At 36.3% G+C, this 12106-nt stretch overlaps 1 protein-coding gene across 1 annotated transcript in view; it reads right to left on the reverse strand.

Annotated features, from left to right (window-relative positions):
- Positions 1-2665: 2665 nt before the first annotated feature.
- EFR3A (EFR3 homolog A) overlaps positions 2666-12106 on the reverse strand; it is a 42186-nt gene continuing 32745 nt past the window's right edge. Inside the window, exons 18-23 of the mRNA XM_054167124.1 lie at positions 11962-12089; positions 7789-7877; positions 6009-6057; positions 4680-4783; positions 4039-4088; positions 2666-3336 (exon numbers count right to left, since the gene is read on the reverse strand). Coding sequence (XP_054023099.1) covers positions 3231-3336; positions 4039-4088; positions 4680-4783; positions 6009-6057; positions 7789-7877; positions 11962-12089 — 526 coding nt within the window. The 3' untranslated portion in view covers positions 2666-3230. The remainder of the gene's footprint in view (positions 3337-4038; positions 4089-4679; positions 4784-6008; positions 6058-7788; positions 7878-11961; positions 12090-12106) is intronic.

Below are 12106 nucleotides of genomic sequence, written 5' to 3' on the forward strand. Positions count from 1 at the left end.
CTGTTTGAAGAACGCTACCTATGGGTATAAATGTATACAGACCTTCACACACAAGGAAAGCTTGCTTCCTTGAAACTGATACCTCAAGCCCAGTATGCTTTCTAATGAGGGAGGCCTGAAAAGCACGGCTTACTTTATCTTCTTAAATCTTACATACTATTAGGAAATGATTTTTGTATTGTGCATCCTCAAATTGTGGTGGTCTTAGTAATAGTAATGGTTTAATCATAAATAAAAAGCATTAGTTTAATGATGCTGAATGCTATGGCATCTGCAAAAGCATGTAACAGCAGGCCTGTTTTAAAATGCAAAAAAATTGATGACACTGACATTTTAACTGTGAGCAGTAAAAATTAACTGACACCTTAGAAAACATTCATTTTAAGTTTTGATCTATTTTATTGCTTAAATATAGATTGCACAGTGTGTTCTTACATTTACTGAAACTGGTTCATTACATACAGTACAGAATATATGACCATCAGAACAACAGACAAATTTGCCCTACTCTGATTCTGACACAGGCTACTCCTATCTTTTGAAATTAACATGGATTTAATTTACTTTAAAGTGATCCAATACCAAAAGCTGTAATTTTTGAAAATGACATAATGAGAAAGAGAACCCAAAGCAAAAGCTGGTACACACTTAAACTGCTGGATACCAATTTATAAACATAGTGACAGTACTCCCACGTGTTGCAGGCAACACAGGGCCAGTATACATATAGAGCTTTTATGTTCTGCATCTTGTCTCAAGAACATAAAGAGATAAGTGAAAAAAAAGCAGCTTTACCCTGTAGAATAGCATTCTTAATTAATTTGGTTTGATTCATTAGCTACATATAACAATAGCTACCAAAACAATACATTTTACAGTCACTCCCATCTTGCAGCAGTCCAGAAAGGCCAAAGTGAATCAATTACTAACCAACAGACTCCCTGAATTTCCAGAAAGGAAGAAGTATCAAGTGAACATACAGAGTGTTACAAGCTCTTAATTCCCTGCACAATACCTGCACAACACCTGCATTTCCCAAACAAAGCTCATATGAATATTGAAAATATGGAAACCTATCATTACCATAACCAAGAAATACTTCATAAACAGAAAATGAAATGCTGAAACTAAACATTTCCACATGCAGCATTCGTGCAACAGAACTCAATCACAGAAACAATCCTGTATTTACAGCACAGTCTCCATACTGCAAGAGTGCAAACAGAAGTACATCTTTTATTTCTGAGACTCCTTATTTTCTTTTTGTACAAAAGTGCACAGTGTTATTCTTATAAAATGACAGTGGATAAGTGTTTCACATTGTATCCCTTGGATAGATTTATTGTTAAAAAATTACACTCTTCATATAGGCCAGAAAACTATTATGTCTTACCTTAAAAAAACAAAAAGTGAAAACTAAAAGCTAGAGTCCTATTTATGTGTAGACTGTGGTCTGATCAGGCTGACACGCTGCAGCAGTAAAAATCACAACGGAATGCTGTAGATAAGGGGCTGTTTCGTCATCCACTAACAGCTGTGATTGCACTGTTAAACTGAAAAGAAGGTCTCAATTACCTTTTGAGTTTTGTGAATGCTTTCTGAAAGTCTCAGCATGTTATCTCATAGGTTTAGGTAGCTGATATTTCTCTGATGTTGCATTACATCACGCTTTTAAAAGCAGTCCAGTGGAATACTGCACTACAGTTCAAAAAGCTTAAAATCCTTTTTATAGTAGGTTTGCAAATGCTCGAAACAGTCAGCAAATTAGCTGGCCTGATAACCATTCAGATCTTAGAATTATGCAATCATAGATTAATTTAGCTTGGGACTTCTGAAGGTCACCTAAACTAAGCTCCTGCTTAAGGCAGGGCTAATGCAAGTTAGATCACTTTGTGTTCACGGCCTGATCACTTCATCTAAACTGCTGGCTAACTTAAATATCTTACATTTATTATAGATATTTGAGAAGATTTGTTCATGGCTGTGTTGCTTCACTCCAAAGCAGACAGATCAAGGGCCTTCAAACATTAACTTCCTATTCATGACATCAACAAAAGTTGTTTTTTCTTTTGCCTGCAGAATTTAGTGAGTCATAAAGACAGCCGACAATAATAATCAAAATGTCAGTGATGTACTATACCAGTTTCACATTATTTACATTTTGATTGCATACTCAGATACATAAACCTATGAAAGTTATGGTTTCTAGAAAGGTTTGAGAAAAGAAACAAAACCAAACAGAGATGCATCTCTAAAATGCTTCTGCTTGAAAGCATATGTAATAAACTCTTAGACTTTAAACGGTTTCATCCTGTTTTCTTTCAGTTTCTAAAATACCATTAAAAAGCTGTAATAAACTACAGAGAAATAGTAGAATATATCTGTAATTTCTATATTTATGCTTTTAAATGCTCTCAGTTTAATTTCTGCTATACTAAATATATTTCTCATGTATTTATACTAAAGCAGACAGTAAAATACTACTGCATTTTCAGAAGTACAGTCTGTAAACCATATGCCTTAAGACATGAAAAATATTGCACAGTTCAGTGCTTCCAGAGGAAATTTCCCCTCTTACACAAAGCAGCTAATTTGAAACAAGAAACACAGGACATATATCTCTAAAAAGCATGTTATGTGATGCATCCAAAAAATACTTAAGTGTCCATTTATTAATTTACTGTACTTGAACACATGTAAGACACTGTTTTTTCCTATGTTCCAAAACAAGGATGTTGATCAGTTATGATAGCATGAACAAAAAGGAGCTGAAGCAGTGCTCCACTGGTTACATTTAATGAGATGAAGCAAGTCAAAAGCATTCTATTTACACTTGTAATTGAGATGGAGAGGAAAACAAAACAAAAAGAAAAGAAAAAAAGGCTTTAACAGGTTCTTCAGTTACAATGCCTCAAATTGAAAGGAACTTACAGAAATACAAATTCTGAGAGTAACTGAAATATTCACCAATATGGCAAGACAAGTTTTAAATGTGACTTTTACATGTACTGAAATGTGAAAATGAGGAAACGTGACATACGAGAAACCTGACTTCAAATATGTTACAGGACAACTCAAGACATTGTCATGAGTTTGGCTAGAGTAATCTGTATTTGGCTTATGTCCATCATTATCAAATTATTTTAGATGAAATAGTAAAATTGAAAACTCATCTTTTTCTGTCTATTGTACTCTACTCTAAATAATGTCCATCAGACTTCAGAAGACACTTAATACACACAAAGATCTGGAAACTTCATCTCGTAGACTGGAACAGACTGGTAATGAGCATGTCCAGCAGTAATGGTCATCGTTCCTGAGGGGCTAGGTGGAGGACTGTGAGAAGAACAATCAATACATCAAATTTATTATCACAGAATCATGGCTGTTATTACAGGGATTGCTTTCTGTTTTATAAACCTTGAGTACTGTGTCCAGTTCTGGGCCCCTCAGTTTAGGAAAGATGTTGACTTGCTGGAACGTGTCCAGAGAAGGGGAACAAAGTTGGTGAGGGGTTTGGAACACAAGCCCTACGAGGAGAGGCTGAGGGAGCTGGGGTTGCTTAGCCTGGAGAAGAGGAGGCTCAGGGGAGATCTTATTGCTCTCTACAACTACCTGGTCTCTTCTCCCAGGCAACCAGCACCAGAACAAGAGGACACAGTCTCAAGCTGTACCAGGGGAGGTTTAGACTGGATGTTAGGAAGAAATTCTTCATAGAGAGAGTGATTGCCCATTGGAATGGGCTGCCCAGGGAGGTGGTGGAGTCACCATCACTTGAGGTGTTTAGAAGAGACTGGATGGGGCACTTAGTGCCATGGTTTAGTTGATTAGATGGTGTTGGGTGATAGGTTGGATTCTATGATCTCGAAGGTCTTTTCCAACCTGGTTAATTCTGTATTCTGAACCACAATATTTAGTTAATTATTTTCTACCCATTAAATGTGTTTAAGAACATTATGAAGTGACCATCTGAAAATAGTCACAATTGCTTTGTAACTCATCTTTCATTTATCATATTTTTCTTGCATAAAGCCTTACCGAATGGTGAGTTCCAGTATCTGTGCAAGTCTATCATGGAGCAAGTTTGCCTAGGAAAAAGAATGAAAATGGAATTATTATTAAGTAGTATGTATTAAACCAGGCTAAAATGATTGTGCCAGGCCATACCACATAACCGCACAATAAATCTACACAGCTTTTCCTGTCTCAAACTCTTTTCTCACTGCTGCAATGATTCTGAGCACCGAAGAGGCACATGCGATTGAGTGAGCCTGTCTTTGAGCACAGGGAATTATATAGCAAATTTTGCTGTTGCAGATAGAAGTTTAAAAACCGGGAACATATTTAGTTATTGAAGATATATAATGGGGTAAGTACTGCTCCATTTATTCAGGATGAAATATGAACTCACTGTGAATTTAGATTTCCAAGATAGCAAGGAGAAACACTAAGATGAAGAGTGTATGAGATCTCCACTCCTTTTCAAACCATATGTAACAGTCAAAAGCACACTTTAAATAACTAGAATCTCACAACATAGATAATAGTGGAGACAATAACTGAACTTCTTTAGTAACAGCAGCAGTAACATGATAACATAAATGCCCTTTAGCCAGCACATCCCCATTTATGTTTATTTTAATATCTTCAGTGCTATCTAACATTTTTCAGGAACTCACTTTGGTTTCACACTGTGCTGCAATTTCTTCAAATGGTGCTTTCTGGAACTTTTCAATCACAAGACGTCTTTTTTCTTTCTCCTGCTCTTCAAGCCCATTGTTATCTTAAAAAAAATGAAAAAAAGAAAAAAAGTAAATTTGATAGACAAAGATTACATTTGCCTTTAAGTGACAAACTTCACATGGGCACTGCAGAAGCAAACACGCACTGTATTTGAAGTGATGGAACCATACTCAAGCAAGCTGTCATCTGTCATTGCTTCTAAAGCAAAAGGCAGAGAACCTCACTGAGCTGGTCTGAGGACCTCACTTTTGCTCCATTCTTACTGTGTGCTTTAATTACAAGCACATGTTGTAATTTGCTTTATGATCTGGACTCAAGACTGCACCTATCACTCACTGCATACTAGTTCAGCTTCAAGAGAAAAGAAGGGAGTGTTCTCCTTCCCAGTGTCATGCAGACAGGTGGGTAGAACTTTCTATTAGAATTTGGGCAAAGTGAGTTCAACCTCTATAGGCTGAGTGACTGACAACCAGCTGGAACTTCCCAGTATCTAATGAATTAAAGTACCTCACTGATGAGGCAAGTTTGGCAAACTCAGATTGAATTATTGTTTACAATGTCACTGTCTGCTGTTGAAAACATGAATGTCTAAACCATTTTTGGATGATATTTTGGTGGCTGAACAGCATTAATTGCCAATTATGTATAGTGACATATAACAAAGAAACTGGGTAATTTTGAGTTCTGGAAGTTGGGTCACTTGCCAGAAAAACACTCTTTAAAAAATGAGTGGTTTTGAAGTTCACAACATGTACCTTGTAATCTCCTTTTCTGAATGTACTGAAGACATGAACATTTTTAATATGTAAAAAAGTATTTAAGGTGCTTTATAATTAATCACTCAATAGAACTTCAAAATCTCATTATTTACCATTTGGGCAATGAGGGCAACATTCATAGATAACAGGCATTTCCAAGGCTTTTCCTTCAGAAAATCAATTTAGAAATAAGTCATGGAAATGTAAAATCAATTTCTACCTGGAGAGATACATATATAATGCTAATTATGTTATTCTGGTCACACCTTTTTCTCCAGGAATTCTACTGTCATCTAGAACCATGCTGCGTAAACACGATTGTAAGGAATAGAATAGAATGGAATAAACTAGGTTGGATGAGACCTTCAAGATCATCGTGTCCAACCTATCATCCAACACCACCAAATTAACTAAACCATTCAACCAAGCACCCTATCAAGTCTCTTCCTAAACACCTCCAATGATGGTGAATCCACCACCTCCCCAGGCAGCCCATTCCAATCTTACCGATTGCTTTCTTCAAAGCTTCAAAAGTGATTTCTTCAGTATTATCAACCTAAATACAACGAAACAAAACCTCTTCAACATCACATAAACTTCTAAAAATATAAGGAATGCAATAATAATAATAAGGCAAAACCAACAGTTTTTCTGACTTACAAGTTTCTAGTAGCTTTATCTGGAGTTTTTTATGACAACTGATGGATCACTAACTCATATTTTTAAGCCACTGAGTTGTTTCTATGCTGATAAGTCTGAGTATTGTTTCATAGACAACTGTTGTGAATATAGCAGCTGTTTCCACTGCTTGAGTTTTTCAGTCATCAGTGATGTGGTCATCAAGGTGCAGCCAGCAAAATTAGAAAATAATGGTTTCCCCTTAAAGCAGCTGAAGGAGAAATACTTTGTTTCATGTGCTTCTGATTAATATTTTTTTTTGTTTTAAGAGAGGCAAACAGTAATTAAACTGAGATACTACCACATTAAACTGGGACTCCACACAAACATTTTGTTTTATCTACAACTACTATATTCTCTGCATAAAACATTGGCATAATCATTTGAACTCTGAAATGGAAGTTTTTCTCATTTAATCCTACTTTCAAGAGATGTTCAATCACATATATCACATAGTTTTAGAAAGGAGTCTAATGACAAACACACCCGTTCCCATTATGAGCGTTTACTTTCTTCACAAAGCTAAAGATTGTGATAATCTGTCTTGTATTTCAAAAGCTTTTTTCTTCTGACTCCTAAAATTTCATGTAGTCTGTCTGTATCCTTGCTAAATCACAATAGCAAGAAGGGAATAGAAAATATCATTTGAGGTAACATCAACACAAAGCAGAAAGGAGTAATAAGAATAATGCAAAACACAGCTCCCTTTTGTCAGTAACTTCCAAGATGACTCTTGCTTCTTTGTGATATGTTTATATTGTATTTTTAGCTAACATTCAAGCTTGACTCTGTCCAGATGTTCTGTTTCAGCCCTTAGCTGGTTTTAAGCTTGAAGCTGCTAAAGGCAGGATCAATTTGCAGGTACAAACATCTCATTTTCAATGCTTAATCTCCACCACAGGTAGCAGAAATCTGGTTAATAAAAATCATCAGAGCCTTGAAAAAGATTCAGTAGAAACAGAAATCTATTTTAGGAAATACTTTAAGTCAAGTGTTAAAAGATGTGAAATAATTTTAATTATAAAGCAGTCTTCCTAAGGGATAATTAGCACAAGCTCCTGAATACTACATATGAACTGTTCATTGCTACTTTATCCTTCCTGTGACTGTGAAGCGCTTCCTGCTAAACTCTTCTGGAGGGGAAAAGTGACATTTTAACACCATTGCGTATGCTGTCTGCCTCACCTTTACCTGCCCTTTCCAAAGGCAGCAGATCTCTCACTAGTCTTGTACCTGTCAACTCTGTGTGGATAAACAACATTCAGATACTTCAAATGATGCAGGAATCTGTTTGATCCCTCAAAATGCAAAGAAAATATTTTAGAGTATTTACTCAAGAAAGTATTACTTGTTTGGCATATATATGTACTGCTACCCTATATCCTGCAGTACTAGCTGTAAAAAAATATGGTGAGAATATAACTTACATTTTTACACTGCAAGATCAGTACCACTGTCTCTGTCAACACATTTCTACGAACCCAAGAGTTTAAAAAAAAGCTAAAATGGTTTAACTTTTCTGTAACTATTTGATATTAAACTTTCTGGGGAAACTTCATTTGCATTCTTCCACCCCCGATGCTGCTGTAAAATCCTGCGATTTTCATACCTTGTCCTCTGTGCCGTTGCCAGGCAGAATATCCACCTGAAGAGAGATTGTGTCCACAACGCTCTTCCTCCTGGAGAGTCTGTCCTCATCTAGAGGAAAAAAACAACTTATCTTGCTTTCTGCAGAACAGTCACCCAAATGCCTACACATTAGATGCAAATTTGTCTCTATATGCCTATTTAACCCAATATCATCTATTTTATCATTTGGATTGTTGTGGGGGAAAAAATCAGTTACTGCTCTAAACTATTAAATGTGAAGGGAAAAACCTTTTTATTGCTCCTTTCCCCTCTCATCTTGTATCTTGCCAACTTTCCCTTAAAAGTCAAGAATTAAAAAAAAATAGGTAAGACCTTATTCAGCTGCATAAGAAATAACATAGCACATGATGATACATTGCACCAGAGTAATTTGCAAATTACACTGCAAATTTTTTTGATTTTATGAAATTGAAGTAGTAAGGTCATAATGTGAAGGCATTCTGAAAGAGGAGAGGGCTTCTTGGAAGATGATTTGTTGACAGAAGAAATAAGAGATTTCTGAATGGAAATTAGTAACAATCCTTCCCTATTCGTGTTGCAACAAACTATCAAATTAAGCAGGTCTGAAAATTCTACTTGGTGAAAAGACATTTTCTGAAATTCTAACTTCCTACATGCTAGCAGGTCCATCTGGCCTAAAAAGTTGTCAGAATAAGACCAACTGTGCTGATACTAAAAAAGAACATCTTATTCTCTTTTATGCTCATTAACGCATAAATAGATTCTGATTGAATGATCCATCAGTTGAAGGATCTTCCTTCTGTAACTGCATCCTTAACACACCAATAACCTTTTCTCTCTTTTCACATTTACATAAGATTTTAAAAAACAATAAAAATACATTTACACAAGGATCCTCTGATAAATGGAGGATCGAGCAGCTTGATTTTCATTTATCGCATTTCCAAAGCCATGAATTATGATATTACATTTCAGATTTTACCCAGGATCAGGCTATTATCATTATCAAATAACAGCCTTGCACTGCAAAATGTAAGAAGCACCTATAGGCACTCAATACTAACATAAGGAGAACAAGTGTTCAAGTACCCCACCACAAGGTAATTTATGCTGTTTCTTCCTTTGTTTAAACTACTTCTAGCAGAGTGCTTTTGCAGTGCAAATATTGAGCATGAACAAACAGAATTCATTCCTGCAGAGCTGAACATACTCAGCTTTTTAAAAGCAAGAAATAGCTTTCAGAAGCCATAAAAATGATCAAGAGGCAGTGAAAGAAGATGATTAGTGAAAAAACGCCTGAGTTCTAACTGTCTTTGCCAGGTTCTCAGAGACTCTGAACATTTGAAGTGACATTTTGAAGGATTTACTGAAATTTTAATCCCTGATGGCTCCCTGATTGGTACACGACCCATTACACAGAGTCTGAGGAAAGCACCTCAGCTCTTAAAAGTAAACACAAGGCAAAACCCACATCTTTGCTGCCATCTTGCTGCTCTCTCTGTAACTGATGCACAGACACTTTGGATAGAATTCATTTTTGTACCAGATCTGTCACTATATACACCTAACAAAAATGCCCATTTGTCTTTAATTTCAACATGTTACGTGGGTAAAAAATTGTGACAATTGCAGGTCTTTTTGTTATGTGCTATATAAAGCTCATCTACACACACAGGAAGGAGCCCAGAGGCACAAGGGCAATGGTGGAGCCCAATAGCCACTGCCCTGGCTGCCAGGGCTCTCTTAGGAGCCCTGATCCCATGGTCAGAGGTGGCATTCATCCCATGGGGCAATTGGAGCAGCAATCTGGGTCACTCCACTGCCTGAGGCAGGTTCAGTCAGATTAACACAATCACAAAACCGATACTGATAGCCCTACTGTCTGCTCAGAAAAAGGAAACAGGAAGTTTGATATTGAAGAGTTCCAAATCAAGAGTAAACACAAAGGCAAATCTTGCAGCAGCTAACATAGCTAAAGGAATATCAAATAGATAAGCAAAAACAAAAAGGCAGGAAGAAACACTAAGTACACCACAATTTCTGGCTTTAAAGGTCTTCTAAAAGCATGGGGTTTGTAGACTGTGCACATCCTACACCGACACACCACAGCTAGCAGGACAGCAGGCTGACCTACAACTCATTGTTACCTTTTGACTTGTGTCTGCATTTATGAGGTTTTTTGCCTGATGGAAATAGAGCTAGATTTTAAAAAGTTATACATGTATAGACAGAAAATGATTACATGTACATTTAGTAGCTTCTTCCCCCCCATCCATAGTAAGGAAGACAAAAAGGTACAAGGAGTTGCAAATATGAATGTTTTTCAGGCTAATAGGTGCCAACACCTGAAACAAAACCAACAGGATGATTTTATACCTACAAGTCATTGTCAAGAATTACATAAATGATATTCAGACATACTACAAATAATTAGGGTAAAATATTTACTGACCTCTTGTATTCAACCACAACTTTCACAGGTATATACAAAAATGGAATCTTTTACTAGAAGTAATGTTGTTTTGAAACACTCTAGTAAAAATGAAACATTTCAGTGAAATGAAAAAGGAAAAGTTTCGTAACTCCAGAATACTCATCTTGGGTCCAATTTAGTTAAATGAAAACCTTGGAAGCTCACTATCCCACATGATAACAAACATGGAATCATTTTGGCTACTGCTTGTTACAAAAAGACTACAGAAAGAATAAAGCCCATCTGATTATCATATTCTAAGATTTAGCATTGAATATGTTTGTTTCTCAGCATACAAAGAAGCAGCTGTCTAATACTTGCAGCCAAGCTCTCTTAACCTTGATGTCAGAACTTAGGTCTTCCTGTGTAGGAATGCACTTTTATCAAAGTATCCAGGAAAACTCTAGCAAGGTCACTTGGTTATGAATACTCCTCAGTTTTCAGAAGAGGCTTAACACAAATTTCAAATCACACTTTCTCATTCCAGTCTCTCTCACCCAAAGGCAGTAAAAAAAATAATGGAGAATGTAACATTTCCTTACTTGCTACCTACTCTTCCACCAATACTAAAATGTAACCTTATCTGGTTTTTTTGGATGTTAGAAAAAACTGATCTGCCAAGTATAGCAACATTTTCCTTTTTAGAAGATGACAACCAACAACAGAAAATGAACACTGCATCTCTGTCAGAACATATCACTAGTCTGCCTGCTAGCAGACAAGCCCACATCTGCTGGAGAGCTCATTCCTTCCCATAGCAGCTTATTCGAGAGCAGGAAGCAATGCTTCTTAACCATACTGCAAGTGTGACAGACCTGCCATTCACTGCCCATATGCACAATGCTGCTTTCTCTGTATGAGCTACAAAACAGAAATCACATTTTCCTACTAGGTACTTTCAATTCACAAAAAAGGTCACGCTTCAGCCTGACATGTTCCATAGTCTTTTACAATAGCAACCAGTTATGTACGCCACAAAACATACAAGGTTAATGAATAGATTCTTCAAATTTATTTATTATTTTCAGTAAGTTGCTCAACTGGCTGTTGAAATTATGTTAAAAGTTGAAAACATACAATGTCATGTGCCAGCTACTCATTCATGCATTATTCATGTATGCTGGGTAGCATGAACTCTCACAAATTTTCAGGCATACTTTTATTTTCACTGTTACCTGACACTAAGCTAGCATAGACAACTAATGGGAAAAAAATGTAACATTCTTGATTAAATTAATATCTGCTTATTGAGAATTTGACTAAGACCAGTAACTCAATACAAGGCCATACTGCAAAAGGATGGAATATGCTCTACACAGTGTTCACATAAAAAGGATGAAGTATGCCGACCTGCATAATCCCTCCTCACTCAAGTTAATAGAGGAACCCAGCAATAATCACTGCAATCTTCCCAGGTATCCTTTCTAAAGTAAATATTTCATTAAAGAGAGTCAAAGTAGGCTCAAGAACTTTCTTGTAAATCTAAGAAAGGAAAATAAATCTTTAAAAGACACAAAGGTTAAACTTCTTAGCAATAACACAGTAGCTAATGAGAAAAAAAGTGAGAAAATGAAACTATACTATGATTCAGTTTTGTTGCTAATAAATAGTCACACTGCAATTCACTGCCACACAATGCATTAAGAAAGCATTCTTAATAACTGGTACTGATTAGTTTTGCCACTAATCACCACTTACCTGTTACCTGGGGTACATATGGAACTGACAGTCTTTCCACACTGTATCCACTGCCTCCTAATGATTCTGCAATCTTGTTCGTCAGGAAAAATAAATCTTTTTCATGCTTCTCTAGGGATTTTGGAAGACTGTCAAAACATATATT

Source organism: Dryobates pubescens, chromosome 14 (assembly GCF_014839835.1).
Source record: "Dryobates pubescens isolate bDryPub1 chromosome 14, bDryPub1.pri, whole genome shotgun sequence".
NCBI classification, from domain to species: domain Eukaryota; kingdom Metazoa; phylum Chordata; class Aves; order Piciformes; family Picidae; genus Dryobates; species Dryobates pubescens.